This window comes from Camarhynchus parvulus, chromosome 8 (assembly GCF_901933205.1).
Source record: "Camarhynchus parvulus chromosome 8, STF_HiC, whole genome shotgun sequence".
Taxonomy (NCBI): domain Eukaryota; kingdom Metazoa; phylum Chordata; class Aves; order Passeriformes; family Thraupidae; genus Camarhynchus; species Camarhynchus parvulus.
The window spans coordinates 11,020,400-11,038,982 of NC_044578.1; the positions used below are offsets into that span (position 1 = coordinate 11,020,400).

The 18,583-nt window shown below is 53.4% G+C and overlaps 2 protein-coding genes across 2 annotated transcripts; one reads left to right on the forward strand and one right to left on the reverse strand.

The window, feature by feature from the left end:
- Nucleotides 1-1,978: 1,978 nt before the first annotated feature.
- Nucleotides 1,979-6,040, forward strand: C8H1orf210 (chromosome 8 C1orf210 homolog). Its single transcript, XM_030953748.1, has 4 exons — nt 1,979-2,056; nt 3,923-4,430; nt 5,079-5,225; nt 5,568-6,040. Exons 2-4 carry the CDS (start codon nt 4,019-4,021, stop codon nt 5,915-5,917), a joined length of 909 nt encoding a protein of 302 aa, XP_030809608.1. The 5' UTR covers nt 1,979-2,056; nt 3,923-4,018; the 3' UTR covers nt 5,918-6,040.
- Nucleotides 6,041-10,963: 4,923 nt separating this feature from the next.
- TMEM125 (transmembrane protein 125) lies at nt 10,964-11,626 on the reverse strand. The gene has a single exon (XM_030953793.1). It carries the CDS (start codon nt 11,624-11,626, stop codon nt 10,964-10,966), a length of 663 nt encoding a protein of 220 aa, XP_030809653.1.
- Nucleotides 11,627-18,583: the final 6,957 nt, after the last annotated feature.

The following is an 18,583-nucleotide window of genomic DNA, read 5'->3' on the forward strand; positions in this document are numbered from 1 at the left end:
AATGCTCTCTTTCAGGAGGATCAGTTTGAGGATGGGATTATTCACGCAGAATTTTTGCGGAATGGGAGCCATATGGGGTCATTCTCTGCACCAGGCCATACCCAGGAGATCTCGGGGATCCATTGAGGAATCTGACCCAATGTGATTTGTTGGCTTGTGTTTTTTTCTAGGAGCACCTGGATAAGAGCTGTGCTGCCTATATGTGCAGATTCCTTCAGCTGGAGGTAGGGTAGGAAACCTTTCTGGGGAGTTTTGTGGCCAGCCAGGACCTCACAGCTCCAGTTTAAGTTTATCTGTCCCCAGAGGAGGCACCAGAGAGATAAGCACAGCTGAGCACAGCCGAAGCAGCTCCCCACACTTGCTGTCCTGCAACATGGAAAGCTCCAGTTGCCCAATCCATAGGACACTCCAAGCACCTGAATATCTGTTGATTTCGTGATCCTCAGCTTTTTTGCTGAATCACAACATACTAAAAAAAACAAACCAAAAAAACTCAAAAGACTGACAAAAATACCACTTTTTGTTGTTATTTGCACATTCTAATGCATGGCACCACATGCCAGAAACCATAACGCACAGATACATTTCCTGATAGGAAATGCAACCGCCCTGCAGATCCACCAGTGGACAGGGCTGCCTCAGCAACACTTTCTAGCCCTGCTTCTCTGGATGCTTGTTTTGTTTTATGTGCTCGGTGGGTCCTGGGCAGGCCCTGCAAAGTTGGGCTAAGGACTGATGCCACCAGGCTTAGGAACATCCTGGAAGCGGGGTATTTGAGCATCCCAGCCGGCCTGGGCAGCTGGGAAGCAGGAGCTGCCTGCTGCCTTGGCATCCAGCACATGCCCACAGGATGAAGGACAGGCTGCTGGGAAGCCCTTTCCCTGAGGAAAGGGTGGATGTGCGGCTGTGGAGGGGCCCTTTGGCAGCTGGGGGAGGAGGGGCCATCCTGTCCCAGCTGCCGACAGTTCCAAAGTGCTCTTGCTGGCAATCGGCTTCCTGTCGATGAGCAGGCATGGGACCAGGGAATGGGGAGTGGGGAAGAGAGCTTGGGGCTCCCTCCTGCTTCAGAAGCAAAGCAAGGAGCAGGTGCAGCAGTTCTTTCCCTGCCTGGCCTGTGTCTATGCCAGCCTTGCCCACTCACCCACCCTATCACTCCTGTGGGCACAGGAGCAGGTCTGGCATGCCAGCAAACACCCATGAGATGCTGCTTTGACACGGTTTCTCAGACTGTCACTGACTCCATGGCAGGATTGGAAGGGAGAACTAGTGTTAAGTGGCAGGTCTGCATGGGGGGTGCCGAAGGTGGTGGGGCACTCCCATCCTCTGGGACCTTCATGAACAGTTGCTGTTCACTGAGCTGCTGCTGCTGGGCTCAGAGACCGGCCAGTTTGCTGCATGCTTTAAACACCTTTCTGCTGGAATTCCAGCAAGACCTTTATTTTCCTGTAGGATACTTCCCTGCTGCCCCAGCCCCAGCTTCCCATGATGGGGCTGGCTGTGTGCCCCTGTCCCAGGTGCATGGACCAACACCTGGACCAGGCTCAGGCTGCGCTCCTCCAGGGCAGCATCTCAGGGCAGATGCCACAGCCGTGCTCCCTCCTCCCTCTGGAGGCCCCCCAGCCCTCCCAGGGTCCTGCTGCCACCCCGGCAGCCCCCACGGCACCCACAGCGCAGCAGGCAGTCCTGGTCACCGATCACGGGCGGCCACACGGCTGGGAGGTGACGGGGCGCGGCTGTTAATGTGTAACTGGCACCGCCACCTTTCACCAGCTCGGGAGGAGCGGGGCCGGCGCGCAGCGGGGCCGGGGCGGCAGCCAGGCGGGGTCCCGGACGCTGCTGTGTGGGGACTCGGTGGCGGCCCTGAGCCGTGCGGCCGCGGCCACACCTCGCCCGGCAGGGCCGGCTCTGCCGGCTTCCCAGCTTTCTCCGAGACTTGTTTTTCTGGCCGGAAGTTTCCTGGAGCCAAATGGCTCCTACCTGCCTACTCTGCTGGGTCTGCAGCCTCCTCTGCGCCTGGTCAGTGGTGACGGGACACCCCTGCAGCTTTGACCACCAGGTAGGGGGGCCGTGGGGGCTGCGGCGCGGGCAGCACTGGGGGTGGGCAGGGCCCCGCTCTGGTCCTGCCAGCACAGCTGGGGTGCCACGGGCAGCAGGGCCTGGCAGGCAGCTCCTGCTCTGCACGGCTCAAGAGAAGATGAGTGATGAAAACCCACGGGAGGCAGCGGAGTTAACTGGGGGACATGCTGTGCCAGTGGCCACCAGCCACAGGCGTGGTTTGCTCATGCCCAGAGCCTGGCTGTCCTGCTCCCAGCCTTGGGCTGAACGTGTCATGTTGTCCAGCCTGTTCACAGAGTACGGCCTGGGAGAGCATTGTCTGAGTCATGGCATTTCTGACTGTGGGGGTCTCTTGGCTGCAGGTGTAACACAGCTGCCCATGAGGGGTGCATGGCAAGCAGCCATGAGTCACATCCCTGAGGAGATCCCAACCCCTCACTCCCTTCCCCTGTGCATGGTGATGCAGTGACTGGAGCCAGGGTGGTTTGGGCCAGGATCCCTGAGCACCCGGCAAGGAGCAGGAAACACTGCTAAGCCACTGGGACAAGCACTGCAGCCAGCAGCTTGGCTGCATCAGGCAGGAGCTGAGAGAATGAAGGAAAGTGGCTGTCATGGGCTGCTGACCTTTCCACTGAGCTCTCAGTTATTCCCCAAAGGTTTGCGCTGTTTTCCAAAGCCTCCCTGAGCCCAGCTGTGTTTGAGCTGGAAACAGGGCCCATGTGGTGCCCCTGTGACTTGGCCCAATTATAACCCAGTCCTCAGCACCTGAGGTTTTTAAGGGCATGTCTGTTCCTCTACCAAGCAGGAACAGCAGGGTCTGATAGGAGATTTAGGAGGATGAAAAGACAGGTGAAGGAAATGGAAAGCCCAGCTAGCTGGAATGTAGCCAACACAGAAACCCAGGACTATGGACCACAGTAAACTTAAAGCACAGCATCTCTGCTTGCAAGGTCCTAACACAGCACTTAGCAGGAGCTTGTGCCTGCCCAACCAAACTTAAATTGCTGACCTGCTCCCTGGCAGCTTCAGTTTGGACACTTGACCCCCTCCCACTAAAAGCCCAGGCAAGAGTAACCCATGCTGCAGACTGCTCCCCAGAGCTATTTGAGTGAGGGCACCCTATTTTACTGGTAAAAAAAAATAAATCCATCCATGTGGGTTGACATTGGTCCATCCTGCTCTTCTGGTCTTTTGGGACAGTGAATGGTCCTTGGCCTAAGGTTTTGTTTCCTAATATTGACACAGCCAGCCAGCAGTAAGCCACAGCTACCCACCATGTATCCTCAGGAGCATGGCATAGACAGAAGCATTGGTGCACTGTCCTGCACAGGCCTCAGGGAGCTGCTCCAGGCACGGCTGACTGGTACAGGTGCCTATAGCTCTGCAGCCTGGTCAGCTTCCTGCCTGCCCTTGCAACAGGCAAGGCTCGCCTGCTTCCCTGTTCCAGCTGGGAGGATGCCCCTGTGTCACACATGAGCTCCCAGGTGGCTGGAGGTGGGGATCCAGGGGAGGAAAAGGAAGGCCCTCTGCTAACTGACCCTGTATGACAACTACCCTCTATGGAAGGACAGGGAGGTGACAACCTGCTGCCTTTGCACTCATCCATTTGGGTTTTTCCTCCAGCCCTGCATGCTCCTCCTTTACTGTTTCAGTCAGCTGCTCTCAGTCCTGGGCTGTCATGCTCATCTTTCTCCATTTATCTAGGCCCACTCCAGTCTGGTAGCTCATGTGTTTTTTAAACGTGTGTGTGTCTTTGCTTTTTTAAACTCTGCAAGGGTAATTAAGACATTTGAACCTTTGAGCAGTCTCTCTATGGAGACACTCCCCATCATGGATAGCCCATCTCAAACAGTAGCTTTTTTCCCAGGGGTGGGCCAACTGCAGTGGGAAGAACCTTCAGCATGCTCCAAGTTCCCTTCCAAGAAACATCACCAGTTTGGACCTCTCCTTCAACTCCTTGGTCATGCCCCATCACAGGACTCTCTTGAAGCACTTCCCTTCCCTGCACTCTCTCAACCTCTCCAGCAATGCCAAGCTCACGGTGAGCCCAGCAGTCTTCTCCAACCTCGGGGCGCTGCGTCTGCTGGACCTGAGCAGCTGCAGCATCACCCACATCCACATGGACACTTTCAAGGGCCTGGGAAACTTGCACACCCTGCTTCTGAGAAACAACAGCTTGCAAGAGCTTGATGTCCCTTTCCTTTTGCCGCTGAAGGCTCTTTTCCACCTGGACCTGCAGCACAACGCACTGGTCTCTGTGGACCCCTGGAGCCTGCAGCTGTTGGAGACGGTGCCACAGGTCCATCTGGAAGGGAACCCCTGGGCCTGCGACTGCAGCGCGCACCCTCTGCAGCAGTGGCTGCGGCGCAGGCGAGGTGAGTGGAGGGCACGGGTGGCAGGGAGTGTGTCAGGCAGGCAGAGCCCTGAGTGTAGGAGTCTTGCTTGATCCATTTGCTTCAACCCCTGGGCAAGGTCTGAGATGGCTCTCTGTCCTACCCTGCTGAGGGACAGCAAACCGAAAGGTGATGTGTCTGTTCTTTGCTTGCAGTTAGGCAGGATACCAAGGATTTCTAAGAATGTCAGCAGGATAATTTGGCTACTCTTCTGGAAAATGGGTTGCGTGTGCACTTTGGCCTCTAAATCCATCTTTATGTGTCTTTGTAGAGTGACCACATTTTCATTGTTGATGAGTTGGCAGCTCCCTCTCTGGAGCCAGGTCAGGCTCCAACCATTTGAACTCAGCTCCAAGTAAGAGCAGTGGGGTTTCTGTGGATATCCATGAATTTGTCTGTATCCAGTTTAAAGGAGCTGCTAATCAGAGTCACACACAGTTCCTTGGTCAGGGGATTTTCCCTTTGGTTGTTTCCTACAATATGCTGAGGGTCAGTGAGTCTGTAAGGCAGAGCCAGGAGCACCTTGCAATGCAACCCATCAACCCAGGAGCAAGCAGGGATCATCTTCTCTAAACTGGAGAGGGGATGGGTGCAGGCACCCCATCCCACCTTAGCCCATTTGTCTCCCAGCTGTGCAGGTGACCTGCGTGTCCCCCCCGGGGCTAAGGGGCCAGGAGATCGCAGCTCTGGATTCTCAGGACCTGGGCTGCCAGGTTAAGCAGCGGTTTGCCCGTGAGCTCACCACACCGCAGAATATCACAGTGACTGAGAACAACAGTAAGTTGTGCGGATTCAGAGGTGTCCATAAGGTCTAGCACCTTCCTGTCCTCCGTCATACTGGGTGGGGCTGCAGGTGGAGACACTCTACTCTGCCCCACAGTCGCAGAGGCTCAGGCTGCTGGGCCACACTGGTGCAGTGGCTTGGTGGGAGGGTGGTCAACTCCCGGAGGTGTTTGCTGGGTTTGTGACAGGAAAGTTAACAGGTGCCATGAAGCCGCATGGAGCACAGATTCCACAGTGATAGGCAGCAGTAGCAGCCAGCTGTCAGGCAGTTTTGCCCCCAGTGTTCACACCCCCGGGTGTGCTACAGGCTGACCATGTGCCTTTCCTGTGTCACAGGCACTGCACTGCCTGCCGGGAAGGGGGGAAGGAGCTGGCCATACCTGGTGGGATTCCTGGTGACAGCGATTGGCATCTCCATCCTGATTGCACTGGCTGCCAAGTGCAAGCTTGCCCACAAGAACTTCGCCAGCTACCGCCACCGGCCGCTGCCTGAAATCAGCTCCATTGGACGCAGCCCCATGGAGGATAGCAGCAACTGGGACAGGGGCTCCTGTGGGAGCCATTCCATAACTGATGCTGCTGACCTGCAAGCTGAGGATGATGATGGCTTCATCGAGGACAACTACATCCAGCCCAGTGAGCAGCTGCCAACAAAAGAGGAGCGGGAGTTGCATCGCTCCGTCTGAGCTTACAAACTTACAGCTCAGCCACCACTGCTGCGGCCTCTTGCTGTCTCCCTAGCTCCACCCCTTTCCTACCTGTCCTTGGCTTTGGGCCCCACATGTTTGGGGCAGGAGGAAGGGAGCAGAGAGCACGGGAGGGAGGGATGGGCTAGGAATGATGATGGAGGCTGAAGGCAGCCGGTCACAGAGTGTCCCAGCATGACACCCGTAGGCTGCACTGTCACAGGGACACCAAACCAGGTGCTGCTTTCCCAGCCTTGCACAGATGCTGAGAATGAAAAGATGGTGCCTATCATGCCCGGGAAGCCAGATGAAGTGGGAAGAAGAGCCTGCCTTGGTGCTGCCATGGGATCTTGGGCACTGACCCCAGTGCCCCATGGTGCCAGACCCAGCCCTGCTCTGTCCCTCAATGCATTGTCACTCTGAGGTGTGATTAAATCATGATTTAGCCCTGCCTCTGCCTGCACTAGTTTGGTGGGACTCTCCCAGTGGCAGTGCTGGGAGGAGACCCCCAGCCCCACAGCTGGGGTGCAGCTTTTTTTTGCGTGTACTTTCAAGGACCATAAATACATTGTGCCACAGATGTGCTCTAACTGTGGTGATGAGAGCACATCTGTGGCACAATGAGTGCTCTTGTCCATACAAATATTTCACCTGCTGTGGTGTAGGCAGCCCTAGTGCACCATCACAGGGTTTCTGTGCATGTGTCTCCAGCCACAGCCCTTCTTTCTTTTCTCTCTTTCCTCTCCAGGAAGACAAGCTAAAAGACACCTTTCCCTGTCAGCTCTGCAGAGCTGAGCAAACTCATTAGTGCTGCCAGTTGCAGTGCCAGGCCCATGCACTGGGGTGAGGTGACCCTCTCCCCCAGCACCCATTACAGAGTTCCATGTGTCTCTTCAACTGTGGAGTTGTGTGGATGCAATAATTTTTACATTCCTGTCATCTTTGTGGTATGATGAACAGCACATGAGACACAGGTAACTGCAAGTTATTTCTGCTGGAGTTGGTTGTGCCTTCTTGGGTTACTCTGGAATTAAAAGCAGGGAGCAGCAGTGGCATTCACCTTTAGTAAGTGATTCATAAGGCTGGTACCAACTGATTGGGAAGATTTCCCAGGGCACAGCCCAGTCATTACCATCCCTGATAGCTCAGGTGTCTCTTTGTCATGCTCCAGAGCATGAGATAACACAGGACAGCATTTCTCAAAGCTCTGCCACACAGCTAATTCCCCCATGTCCTTTAAATCTTTATTTCACTGCTAACTGCCTTTCTATTTCTCCACTCTTTAAAACATTTAGTGTATAAAAAAGGTAAATAATACACCTCAGAGAATACAAACCAAAGGGGAAAAATGGGTCAGGTATTGGATGGATGAGACAGGGTAGAAAGCAAATGTGCCACTTGAAGCCTTAGGATGAAAACCTGCTGGCTTCTTTCAGTGGTCAGCCAGCTTTTGCTCTTAAATACCATATTTCTAAAGTGAACTTTACTTTTTCAGTTACTGTTTCATAATTTGCCTTCTGGGCTCATCACTACCTATGAAAATACACTATATGCTGTATTTTTGGAAATTTCTATTCTCTTTTGGGTAAGAGATTTAAATCTGAGGGCTGGGAAAAAGCATTTCAGTTATCTTTTGGAGGGTATTTTCTGGGCTTTTCAACATACTTTTCAATTACATGAATTTATGCTAAATGCAGTCTTTTCTTTTTAGTCTCGGTGATGTCTTAAAAGAAGTTAAAAATACAAGCACCCAGGCTTATTTGTCCAGGATCTTACTCACCAGTCCTTCAGCATTAGTGGTTGGATGGCTTGTCTACTTTGACCCTGCTCATAAGTCCACTCATTTATTGTTTAGCCAAGGAGACATAGTAGGTTTTCTTTTGTGTGTGTGTGTGTGTGTGTGTGTGTTTTTCTGCCCTCAGGCAGCTGCAGTGCAAGTGGGCAGGAACCTGGCAACTCATGTTTGGGGGGAAATACATCTGGCATGCAGAGCTGGGAATACAAAGGGTCAGAGCATGAAAAGGAGGATCCTTCTCCAGGGGTCCACCCAGGAAGCTGCCATGAGGGCCTGGCTGAGGCTGGCTGGGAGCAGGAGCAGGTATGCAGGCAGACTGGTTCCAGGTGCGAGGCTCAGCCCTGCCACAGGGTGAAACAGCTTCTCTGTAAACAAGCTAGCCAGCACTGACGTATTCAGAGGCTTTGTGTGCTCCATGTGAGCATGTTCAGGGGCATAGCGAGGTCTCAGGTTCACAGAGTGGTGGTAAGGGGATCTGGATACGTCTGGGTTTTTAAGCAGAGAGAGATTAATATGGATCTGGAGGTGGGAATTGTGTATCATGAAGGAAGTACGTGCATTTTTGGGGCTGTGGTGGCATTGCCACACTAGCTGGTGATCCAAAACCACAGCCACACGAGGGACCCTGGGCTGTCGTGATTACTGCCCTGGGCTGAGGCCAGCCCTGACACCTCTGCTCTGCAGAGAGGCCTGCGCTCAAGTATCAGCCTTCAACACAATCAACTTCTGTAACACTTTATTATGTATGTCCACACACAACACAGGAACCAAAACCAAACCACACCTGTGCTGCAGAGGGAAGTCAGTGATTGGGCAGCACAGGCTGTCCCTCTGGGCAGCTGGACAGCCAGCCACCATCTTCAGGCACAGCCTGTTCTTAGCCATTATCTCCTTGGCTTGCTGGCCCACAGTCAATCACCCTTTCCTGGCACAAGTCACAGGCACTTGGGGCACGTTTTGAAGGGGCTGTGGAGGGGACAGGATTCACATTGACATGCAGGCAGCACAGAGCTGCGAGCTGGGCACAGTCACGCCTCTTCACAGAAATGCCCAGATGTGCAAAACAGCTGGTGTGCAGTCAGCTGTGGCCTGCCAGCACGTGCAGGCTGCTGGAGCTGGCAGTCACTGCTGGACCTCTGGTGCTGGCAGAGGGGGTGCAGCCTGGCATAACTGCACATGCACTGACAAAGGCCTGCAGAGCAGCAGTAATGGTGATGGTGGTGCAACACCATTCATCTCTGGCCTGTCCTCTCCTGTGTAAGCACAGGGGTCCCTGGTGGACCTGAGGCCAAACAGCCTAGAGGGGAAGAACAGCTCAGCTTTCAAGAGATTTAGCACAGGAGGATCTGAGCTCACCACCACCTTCTGAGCTCCTGGGCAGATTAAGGGAGGAGATGCAGAGGGAAGAGGAAACAGTTTAATAAAATCTACAGATGATGTGAAAGTGGCAGAGGAAAATGTAGAAATAACAGAGATACAGAGAGAAAAGCTCAGATTATGTATCTTTACATTGGGGAAAACAATCCAAGGCTTCAGGCAGAGGAAAGTCAGCAGGAGCAGGTGAATACAGATGTGGTTTCATGAGATCTCACTGCATTGGGAATGGTTGGTCTGGAGCTGTGAAGGGGTGAATCCCTCACTGACCAGCTGATGGTGAGCTCTGACACTGCCTCCAGGTGTGATATGGACAGTGATTTGTGCTGTTAGCAAGGGAATCAGCTACCATCCTCTTCCAAAAGAATTTGCTACCAGGCACCAAAAAACAATTGCTCAGTCTTGTTTCATTGCAGAGGACACTTGGCAAATAATGAGCAAAACCAACATCTGGGGCTGAGCAACTCAGGTGAAGGAAAGATGGGAGCAGACAAGATGAAGAATCACAAAACAGTCTGAGCTGGAAGGGGTCCAGAACGATCACAGAGGCCAGCTCTTAAGAGAATGGCCCACATGGGGTTCAAACCCTTGACCTTGGTGTTATTAGCACCATGGTCTGACCAACTGGCTCAGAGGAAGAGAAAGTCATGCAGGAGCATCTTCAGCAGGAGGTTGGGATCTATGTCTATGGAAAGGGCAGTGAAATGGTTAGTGAGTCTATGAGGGAAATGAGAATTTTGTCAGGTAAATTAGACTTAAGTCACAGGAAAAGTTCCTGGGGTGAATTGTTAGTCTGCCTCTGGTAGAGAGACCTTGGTGATGAAACAAGACACCTTGTAGAGATAAAACACCAAAAAAAACTCCAGGTAAGGCCCAAGTGACAGTAGAGGAACTTTTCTGCCCTGCAGCAGCTGCAGCACTTGGGAGACAGAAACAGCATGGGAACAAGCAGGGACTGGGATGAGCTTCAGGGCTTCTGGCAGCAGAGGTGCCTCTGCCTGGGAAACTCCTGTGGGAGGGCACGGCACACTCCCCTTGCACAGCTTTTGCAGAGGGCAGCCTTAGCCCTAGGATTTGGGCATCCCATCACCATTCCTCAGTTACTGCACCTTGCTGTTTGTAGCTGGAGCATCCTGGCATGATAACACAGCCCCAACACTGAGTCCAGCACAGATAACCCATCAGGGCCTTGACACCAACACTGCTTGATCACCCCTTTGATAAACCACAGGTGATGTTGGGCTGCAGAAATGTAACACTAGAACAGATCCTGGCATTGCAAACACAAACAGCATTTCATGTGAGGTCCAGCCATGCTGTGGCTCTGGCACACACAATCCTATGCAAATCCAACCCTCACTCCCACAGACACGGGTGACTTTTGGGAGCAGCCCCTGCAGCCATACCTCCCACCAGGCTCCCTCGTGCCTGCTGACATGCAAAGTATCTCCTGCCATTCACCAGCTGCTAGAGGCTCTACTTCACTCAGGAGCTGGAGGCTCTGCCCAGAGCACAGGTTGGTTTTATACCACCCACAATTACAGCCTCTCCTGCCAGGAGAGTGTATGACACAGTTCCAGGAACTGCAGGAACCAAAAAAGTACTGGGGTTCCCGTGGTACAAGACAGGCTCACCTTCACTCTGTAACGTGGTCACAGCCAGGCAGGCAGCAGCTGACACAGGAGGCTTTGTGGAGATAAAATGCCAGCCAGGTCAGAGCCCATCCAGGTGCCCTGAGTCTGTGCTGTGCCACCAGCCTGGGGCAAGGCAAATGCCAGTCATCTCCAACAGAAACACAGGGCAGCTCTCACCCTTCCTTGGGAAAGGCCACCACTGACAGGTTGTATCCGCTAAGGCTCACACAGAGGTGTCCTGGGTCAGATCAGGTTGGCCATGCTGGAGGTGGGGGGGAGCCGCCTGTTTCCAGCGAGGCGGCCGGAGATGGTGAAGACGCGGATGTCGCCGGTCTCCAGGCTCCGGGGAGCCGCCCGGCGGCAGGAGGTGCACAGCAGGTACAGCAGCAGGCAGAGGAGGATGGCACTGCCGGCAGTCAGGAGGATGACCCCGCTGGTGAACATGCTGGCCAGCGGCCGTGCGGGGCTGAGCTGCATGCTGGTGGTGGAGAGGATGGTGAGCACCATCCCGCAGACCAGCAGCACCAGGGCGCTCAGCAGCAGCACCAGGCAGTCCGAGAAGCCTCCGCTCTTGAGGAGCTCGATCTGATCCCGGCTGCGGATGCAGTTCATGTCCTGGATCGCAGAGCTCAGCAGCTGCTTCAGCAGCACGAGCAGGGCCAGCAGGCAGAGTGTGGTGCCCACGGCGAGCCGCCACTCTCCGGACCGGCTGCTGGTGCTGTACAGCAGGATGATGCCCCCAATCCCGCAGGCCAGGATCAGCACCACGGCCATCCCATAGCACAGGATGGACTTCTTGGGGTCCTGGAACCACCACAGCTCCACATGCTCTTCCAAGATATTCCTCTGGATGTGGTCCGCATCTGCAGGGGTGCGGGGGCTGCTCAGCTCTGCCAGCTCTGGCATGGCAGGCAGCTGGGTGACAGGGCACAGAGGTGGCACAGATGAATTTGCACCCTTACAGCAAATGGAGGGTCAATGCAGCAGCAGTGCTGAAGGCAGCTGCATTTCTCCAGAAGTGATGTCTCAGTCTCATTCTTTGGATCCTGATGGAATTTCCTTTTGCAGTGGTGCCACCTGGAGAGCTATGGTCCACATGCTGGGGTTGAGCCCACCACCGAGGCAGGGCTGTGAAACATGATGGAGCATTCCCAAAGCAGCACCATAGGGGAACTGCCTGGGCTGTCTACTTCCTTTCCCATGTCTTTCATCTGAAAAAGTCAAGAGAAGATATCATTAACCAGAGACCCTGGTCCCCTGTACCAAATAATCCTGTGCCAAACCTGGGGCCTTGGTTGCTCAGGCTGGCCTGCAGACCTTGCTGTGCTTCCCTCACAGAAGCCCTGTGTGCTTCAGCTGCATGTCTTCGTGGGAGACCTCTGTGTGCTGTGGGGGAACCCCAGGCTGCCCCAAGGGCGAGTCTCCTGCCTCCCCAGCGCCGTGTGCCCTGCTCAGAGGCTGCTGGCACATTGCTGCCCAAAGGACTCTGCCTGCAGCTGGTGCTGGCAGCAGGGCAGGGACGGAGCAGAGGCAGGTCCCTTCTGGGATAAAGCCCCATTCACAGCTCTGGCTTCACATGCTCCCTCATCAGCATCAGCCTCTTGTCACCAACTGGCTCTGCTGCCCAGAAGGGGAGGTGGGGGTCAGGACCAGGATTTAACCCTTGCACTCCAGTGGCTGGAAGAGTGATATCTGCCATAGCTACGTGTTCTCAGCCCCGTCCCCATCCCCACACTGCCAGTGGTTTCCCCTCAGAAATTCCCTACAGAAATATAGTAGCTACATGTCCAGTGATCTCAGCACTTCCCTGGAAAGAGCCCTTAGCTGTGGCCTGGCACCCTGAGATTTTGCTCTCCTTGCTACTGGTCTGTGAAGCACTTTGCCATGGGAGGGGAGCAGAGGAAGGGCAGCACTGGCTCCGAGGTGCTGTGCTTGGCTGGGCTCCCCTGAGCACAGCACCTGGTCTCAGCCCACCACTCGTGGTTCCCAGGCTTGTGTCCCTGCTATCCTGCCCCCCCTTAATACTTCTTTGGGTACAGTTTTAGACCAAGAGTGGAAACCACTTGTATTTCTCTTACATAATATTCCTCCCTGGCATGTGAGTGCTGCAGCTGGTCCCACAGCACCACAGGGACCCTCTAGAACAGCTGGTACCTAAACCATGGAGAGGTGCTGGAGAGGACAGCACAGGAGCATGTCAGGAATGGCTGAGCTTGGGAGACATGGGGCAAACCCTGGGGCAAACCCAGAACAGCCTCTCTGGTCACCTCCTAGACAGGATAATGCACCCTTGACCACCACAGGCACACACATGAACTGCTCTGAGTCCTACAGGAGCCCATGGCAGGGACAGGAACTGACTCAGGTCCCTTGTGTCAGAGCTGTGTCACTTCTGGGCGGGAGACAGCCACCCTGCCTGCTAGATGGCTCTCAGGAGCCCATCAGGCCATGTCAAACACACTCTGTTTGTACCCTGCTCTGCTCGGCACTGGGGCTCAGGACTCATTACACGCAGGCAGGAACAATTTATGACCTCCACGTGTGGCAGCTCTGCACACACCAGGGATCTTTCATCCCGTCGCTCTCCCTGTCTGTGCTCTCCACAGACCGCATCCCTTATGGCAATGCCTTTGCCGCCAGCAAACACCTCAGACCCTCGGCCGGGGCCCAGCCAACACGGGCGGGGGGAAAGGGAGGACAATTGTGCGGGGAGTGCCCGAACCAGACAGCGCCTGACAGTGTCAGGCCAGGCTCCTCCTGAGTCACTCCCCGGCTGCGATGGAGCATGAGGTCACTGTGGCCGGGCTCCGGGCCCGCTGCCAGCGGCTGCGCGGGCGCGGGTGCGGGTGCAGGCAGCACGTGTGCGGGCAGCCCGGGTGCAGTGAGGGCAGCCCGTGTGCGGGTGCGGGCAGCCCGGGTGCGTGTGCGGGCAGCACGGGTGCGGTGCGGGCAGCATGGGTGCGTGTGCGGGCAGCACGGGTGCGGTGCGGGCAGCCCGGGTGCGTGTGCGGGCAGCCCGTGTGCGGGTGCGGGCAGCATGGGTGCGGTGCGGGCAGCCCGGGTGCGTGTGCGGGCAGCCCGGGTGCGGTGCGGGCAGCATGGGTGCGGTGCGGGCAGCACGGGTGCGGTGCGGGCAGCCCGGGGGCATGGCGGGCCCCGCACGGGGCTGGTCCTGCTCGGGAGCCGGGAAACGATGGCTGCGGCACAGACACCTGGGACACAGAGGGGACACACTTGCTGGGAGAACCGTGGGAGTCCTACAGCTCCTGGCTGGAGCCAGAGCCATCAGAAAGTAGCAGTTAGAGAGAGAAAAGAGCTGTGGCTGAGCGTGGTTTGTGCCTGCTGGGATGCGCTGTGATTTTGCATGAGACAGCAAATACCTTGTGTGTGCCCAGGACACAAGTTCCCAGGAAGGTGAGGATGTCACGGGGCACTATTAAAGTAGAAAGCGGCAAGGAGACATTGAGTCTGGAGTCCAATGCAAATCAGCTTGGTTCTAAACATTGCTCTCTCTTGTGCCTTATCTCCTCCTTACCAGTGAATGGGTGAGTCTAGGAGGTAGCATGTTTGTAGATTAGATTGAGATTTCAAGAGAACATAAAGCTTGGAGAAGTGCAAAGTCTGTGTCCTTCTGCTGTTTGACCCAAGTTACACGAGTCAAACAGTAAACAAGGAAACCACAACAGCATGAACCACAATGAGGGAAAATGTGATCAAAAATCAAGTTACAGCGCTGCATTCTCATGTTACTTTTTAAAATTTAACCATTTTAGTTTTTTATTTGCTCAGAAGAAGAACAAGGGAGCAAAATAAAACCATACGAGCATCTGTCCGAGAAACAAAATTAGGTATCACCTCTACAAACATGTATTTCCCAGTGTTATATTAGCCTCTATTAAGCTGATTATTTGGAGAGTTTCCCAGTGTTGCATTAACCTCTATGAAACAAATGATTTGGAGAGGCAAAGGCTTCCACTGAAGTGTGCTTTCATATTTCCTTGTGTCTGTTTGAAAATGTTCTGGGAATATAATCTTTTGCTCTAAAGCCATCCACACTTGCTTCTCTAGACCCTGAGGGCTTGTGCTGCTAATAGCAGTATTTTTACTCCTAGGATCACAGAATAATTAAGGTGGGATGGGAACTTGTGAAGTCACCTGCTTAGAGCAGAGTTCACCTAAAAGTCAGACTGAGCAGGTCAGGGCCCCATTCATTTACATGCCAAGGATGGAGAATCTATAGCCCCTCAGGGATCATTCCAGAGTTAAATCACCCTCACCATGAAAACATTCCTCCTCAAATCTAGCTACAGTTTCTCACTCCTCAGGCTGGGTGCATTGCCTCCCACCCTCTTCAGAAAACTCCTTCTATGTTAAACCAAAGCAGCCCTATCCTGGGCTGTCACCCACCACTCCTTGAAGAAGGGATGAACCTTGATCTCACAGCAGCTTTGCTGATCTGCTTTCTTGGCACTGTGCAGCACATCACTTTGCCCAGATCAGACTGAGAGGAAAGAAGGAATATAGATGCCTGCTCTGCCATGAGGGGGGACAGCCATCCAAAGCTGTTGCCCCTTCTTTTGGGGTTCTTTGGGCTAGCTGGTCTCACTGGTCTGGGACAGACCATAACAACCCAGTGGCCCATCAGATTGGTGTATTTGATAGTGTGGATCACGGGTCATTAATCTCTATGTTTACTCACTACTGAAGCCAGCACCTTCTGTGCTCCCATCTCTGTATGCAAGAGAAAAAGGAGGAGAGCACCAGCCCAGCCACACAATGCTTTAAGTCCAAAGAAAACATTTCAGGAAAAAAGTGACATGCTGTCCTTCCCCACTGCTGGCTGGCAGCTGTGGAGGAAGAACAGGAAAGCACTAGGAATGCAGGAAAACAAAAATATTCATGTTTTTCCTTTTCCATTGTGTTGGTTGTTTTTTTCTTTCCCTGCTCTGACAACATTTAACTGGAAATTGAGGGTCATCATCAATGTGCTCCTGGCCACTCCTGGCTGCAGGTGTGGGAGATGTACCCTGGCTGAATGCCTCAGAATAATACATGCATATATTTAGTAACTTATAAACCTTTTTGTGCCTGACAGACTGATAACTGGCAGACAAGCCACAGACTGTACATTAATTAACAATTCCATTTCAGAACCACATACAATTCAGCTCTTGAAATATTTCTCACTTCCCTCTCTTCTCAAACCTAGGGTACCCCTTGAAACAATGCTTACCCACAGGGTCTAGGAGGAGAAGTCTGGGGATGAGACAGGCTCCTGCAGTACTTCCTTGCACTTCCAGCCGTGGAAGGGTTTCATGAAGCTTTTATGTGGACTTTGTAAGCATCATGGAGACTGGGAGAGTCCAACAAGATTTCCTATAAAATAACAATACATAAAATTATTTACCTGAGCAGTGTGGATGAGGGCCAACAGAGCTTCATAATCTCAAGCAAATCCAAGCCATCTCAGCCCTCTGTTTCCCCAGTCCATCACAGCTTATTTGCTTCTTTGCCTGGTCTGTCCCATAGCCTGTTTGGGATGGACCTGCCATCACTCAGTGCCTCACAAAAATCTTTAGTCCAGAATAGGCATAAACACTTTCCCATAATTTCATGTATTTTTTTCAACCTCCAATGTTTTAGGAAGCATTTCTTTACCAAGAGAGTCAGCCATGAATTGTTATATGTCCCTTCCAACTGAAACAGTACATTCTATTCTGTCTATTGTGTTCTAGTTTGTCTATTCTAGCCTATTGTGTTGTCTATTCTATTGTATTTCAATGGAAAAGAACCCACAATGATCATCTAGTCCAACTGCCTGACCAATTCAGGGCTGACCAAATTAAAGAATGTATTTCAGGGCATTGGACAGAAGCCTCTTCAATACTAACTGGTTTGGGGTATCAATCAATTCTCTAAGAAGTGTGTTCCAATGTTTCACCACCTTTTCAGAAAGAAATGTTTCCTAAGCATATTTGATTCTGTTCTAACTCCCTATAGGCTCAAAGAGAATGAAGCTCATGTATCTTGTTTTATGACTGAATTACTGTCAGTGCACAAACCAGAAGCTCTGAGTGTCATGGTGCTTGAGGCCTGTCTGTGCACCTGGGAGCATGGGGGAAGGTTCTCTCTCTGAGAACTCAGGGCTGGGAATAGAGGAACCTGCAAGGAATGGGAGTAATGGGGTCTTTTTTGTGGCATCTGTCTTGCCCAAAATCCTAGCTAGAGATCCACACTTCTTTGCCTGCCCCACCAACCACCAATTCCCAATGCTCCTACTTTCCATGGGCTGCTCAGGATCCATGCAAACCTGTGCAGTTTGATCTGCACCTCTGGGGAGAGCCCACCCTCTCTCCCCTGACAGATGGATAATGCTGTCCCAGAAGTGAGCATCTGTCCCAGCAGTGCTCCTGCCATGAGACCCCATTTGGGAAGCCCTGAGTGATGGTGGATTGTCCCTTCCTTTCCCCAAGCCTAGGGGTTCTGGCCTTAAGGATGGTGGAAGGCTTCTTGTAACAGGGTCGGTACACAGCTGCCTTTTACACAGATCTAGACAGTTTTGGCACACTCCACTGTGAAATGTCATGTTCTTCCTCTTTGTACACTCAACAGGCATCCATTATCCTGGCCCCGCAGAGCCTGTCCTGATACCCCTCTGCCAAGGGTGACCTGGGAGTTCCAAGGGAACAAGAAACTCCCAAGTCTGACGTGCTGAGAGGAAACAATAGCACAAGGAAGAAATGAATTGGAGGCAAGAAGCAGGGTCTCTTAAGAAGTGAGTCTGAAGCAGCCTCGAACCTGCCAGCAGCTACTGCACAGCTCCCAGGGAGGAAGGGATCACTCACCTGCAGCAGACACTGCCCACATGCGACAACCCGGCACACTTCCCTGCTCCAGGCTGGCGGCAATGGTTTTTCCTGGCTTTCCTTCCACTGGATCCAGCTAACGAGGGAGCCCACGGGGAAAATCTCTTCCCTTCCTCTTGCAAGTGGCTGCCAAGAGCCAGGCGAGGTTCCCGTTCCCGGTGCCGCGGCAGCACCGCGGTCCGGCGGCAGCCCTCGCCTCCTGGCCGGGCAGGTGCATTCCCCAGCTGGGTGGCGTCTCAGCAAACCTGCTGCTGCTCTTGGAGACGCTCCAGAGCCGCGCCGGTGCGCAGGTGCTACCCCTCCCTCCTCGGGCAGGATCTGGCCTCTGGCCACACACCGATCCTGGAAGGTGGCTCATTTCCTCCCAGCTGGAGGTGAAGGGGTGTCAGGGCAGCTCCCAGGCAGTAAGGAGTAGTGCTAGGGGACATTTGACACACTCAGCAAGTATTTGGTATTAAATAAAGTAGCTCCTGCTCTACTTTATAGGTTAGGGCCACCCAGTCATATCAGGACTGCTTCTTTCTGTGGCAGAAGTTCAGGCAAGCACTCAAGTCAGGCAAGATGTTACTGCCACATCATCCCACCAAAAGGCAGGTGCACAACCCCCTCCCTGGGAGCCAGCAGCACCAGCAGAGTCACCATGCTGCAGAAGAGCTGATTTCCTGGTCATCCAGTGGGGAAAAAAGGCTAACTATTTCGAGAGGAATCAGGGGAACAGAAAAACATTCAAGAGTTGAAGAATAACAAAAGGGAGTAGCAGGAATGTTGAATTCAGTAGGGGAATGGGATTCCCAGACTGATCAATGCCCCCTCCTTCCTGGCTAGGTTTCATGATAGCAGAAGGGATCATTACCCCGTCAGTCTGAGCAGCTGGAAAATCTCCAGGGAAATGCAGGAAGGAGAGAACGGGACTGAACAACAGCTCTTGCCTGGCTAATGGGAAAGGAGGCTTGGTTATTAAGTCACACGCTACTTTTTTATCAGGCTGTGAGAAGGG

Excerpts from the sequence above, each read along its gene's own strand:
- C8H1orf210 (XM_030953748.1), top strand. The coding sequence starts at position 4,019 with ATGCCCCATCACAGGACTCTCTTGAAGCACTTCCCTTCCCTGCACTCT. Across the intron at positions 4,431-5,078 it reads GTGGCTGCGGCGCAGGCGAG|CTGTGCAGGTGACCTGCGTG; the intron begins GTGAGTGGAGGG and ends TTTGTCTCCCAG. Across the intron at positions 5,226-5,567 it reads CACAGTGACTGAGAACAACA|GCACTGCACTGCCTGCCGGG; the intron begins GTAAGTTGTGCG and ends CCTGTGTCACAG.
- TMEM125 (XM_030953793.1), bottom strand. The coding sequence starts at position 11,626 with ATGCCAGAGCTGGCAGAGCTGAGCAGCCCCCGCACCCCTGCAGATGCG.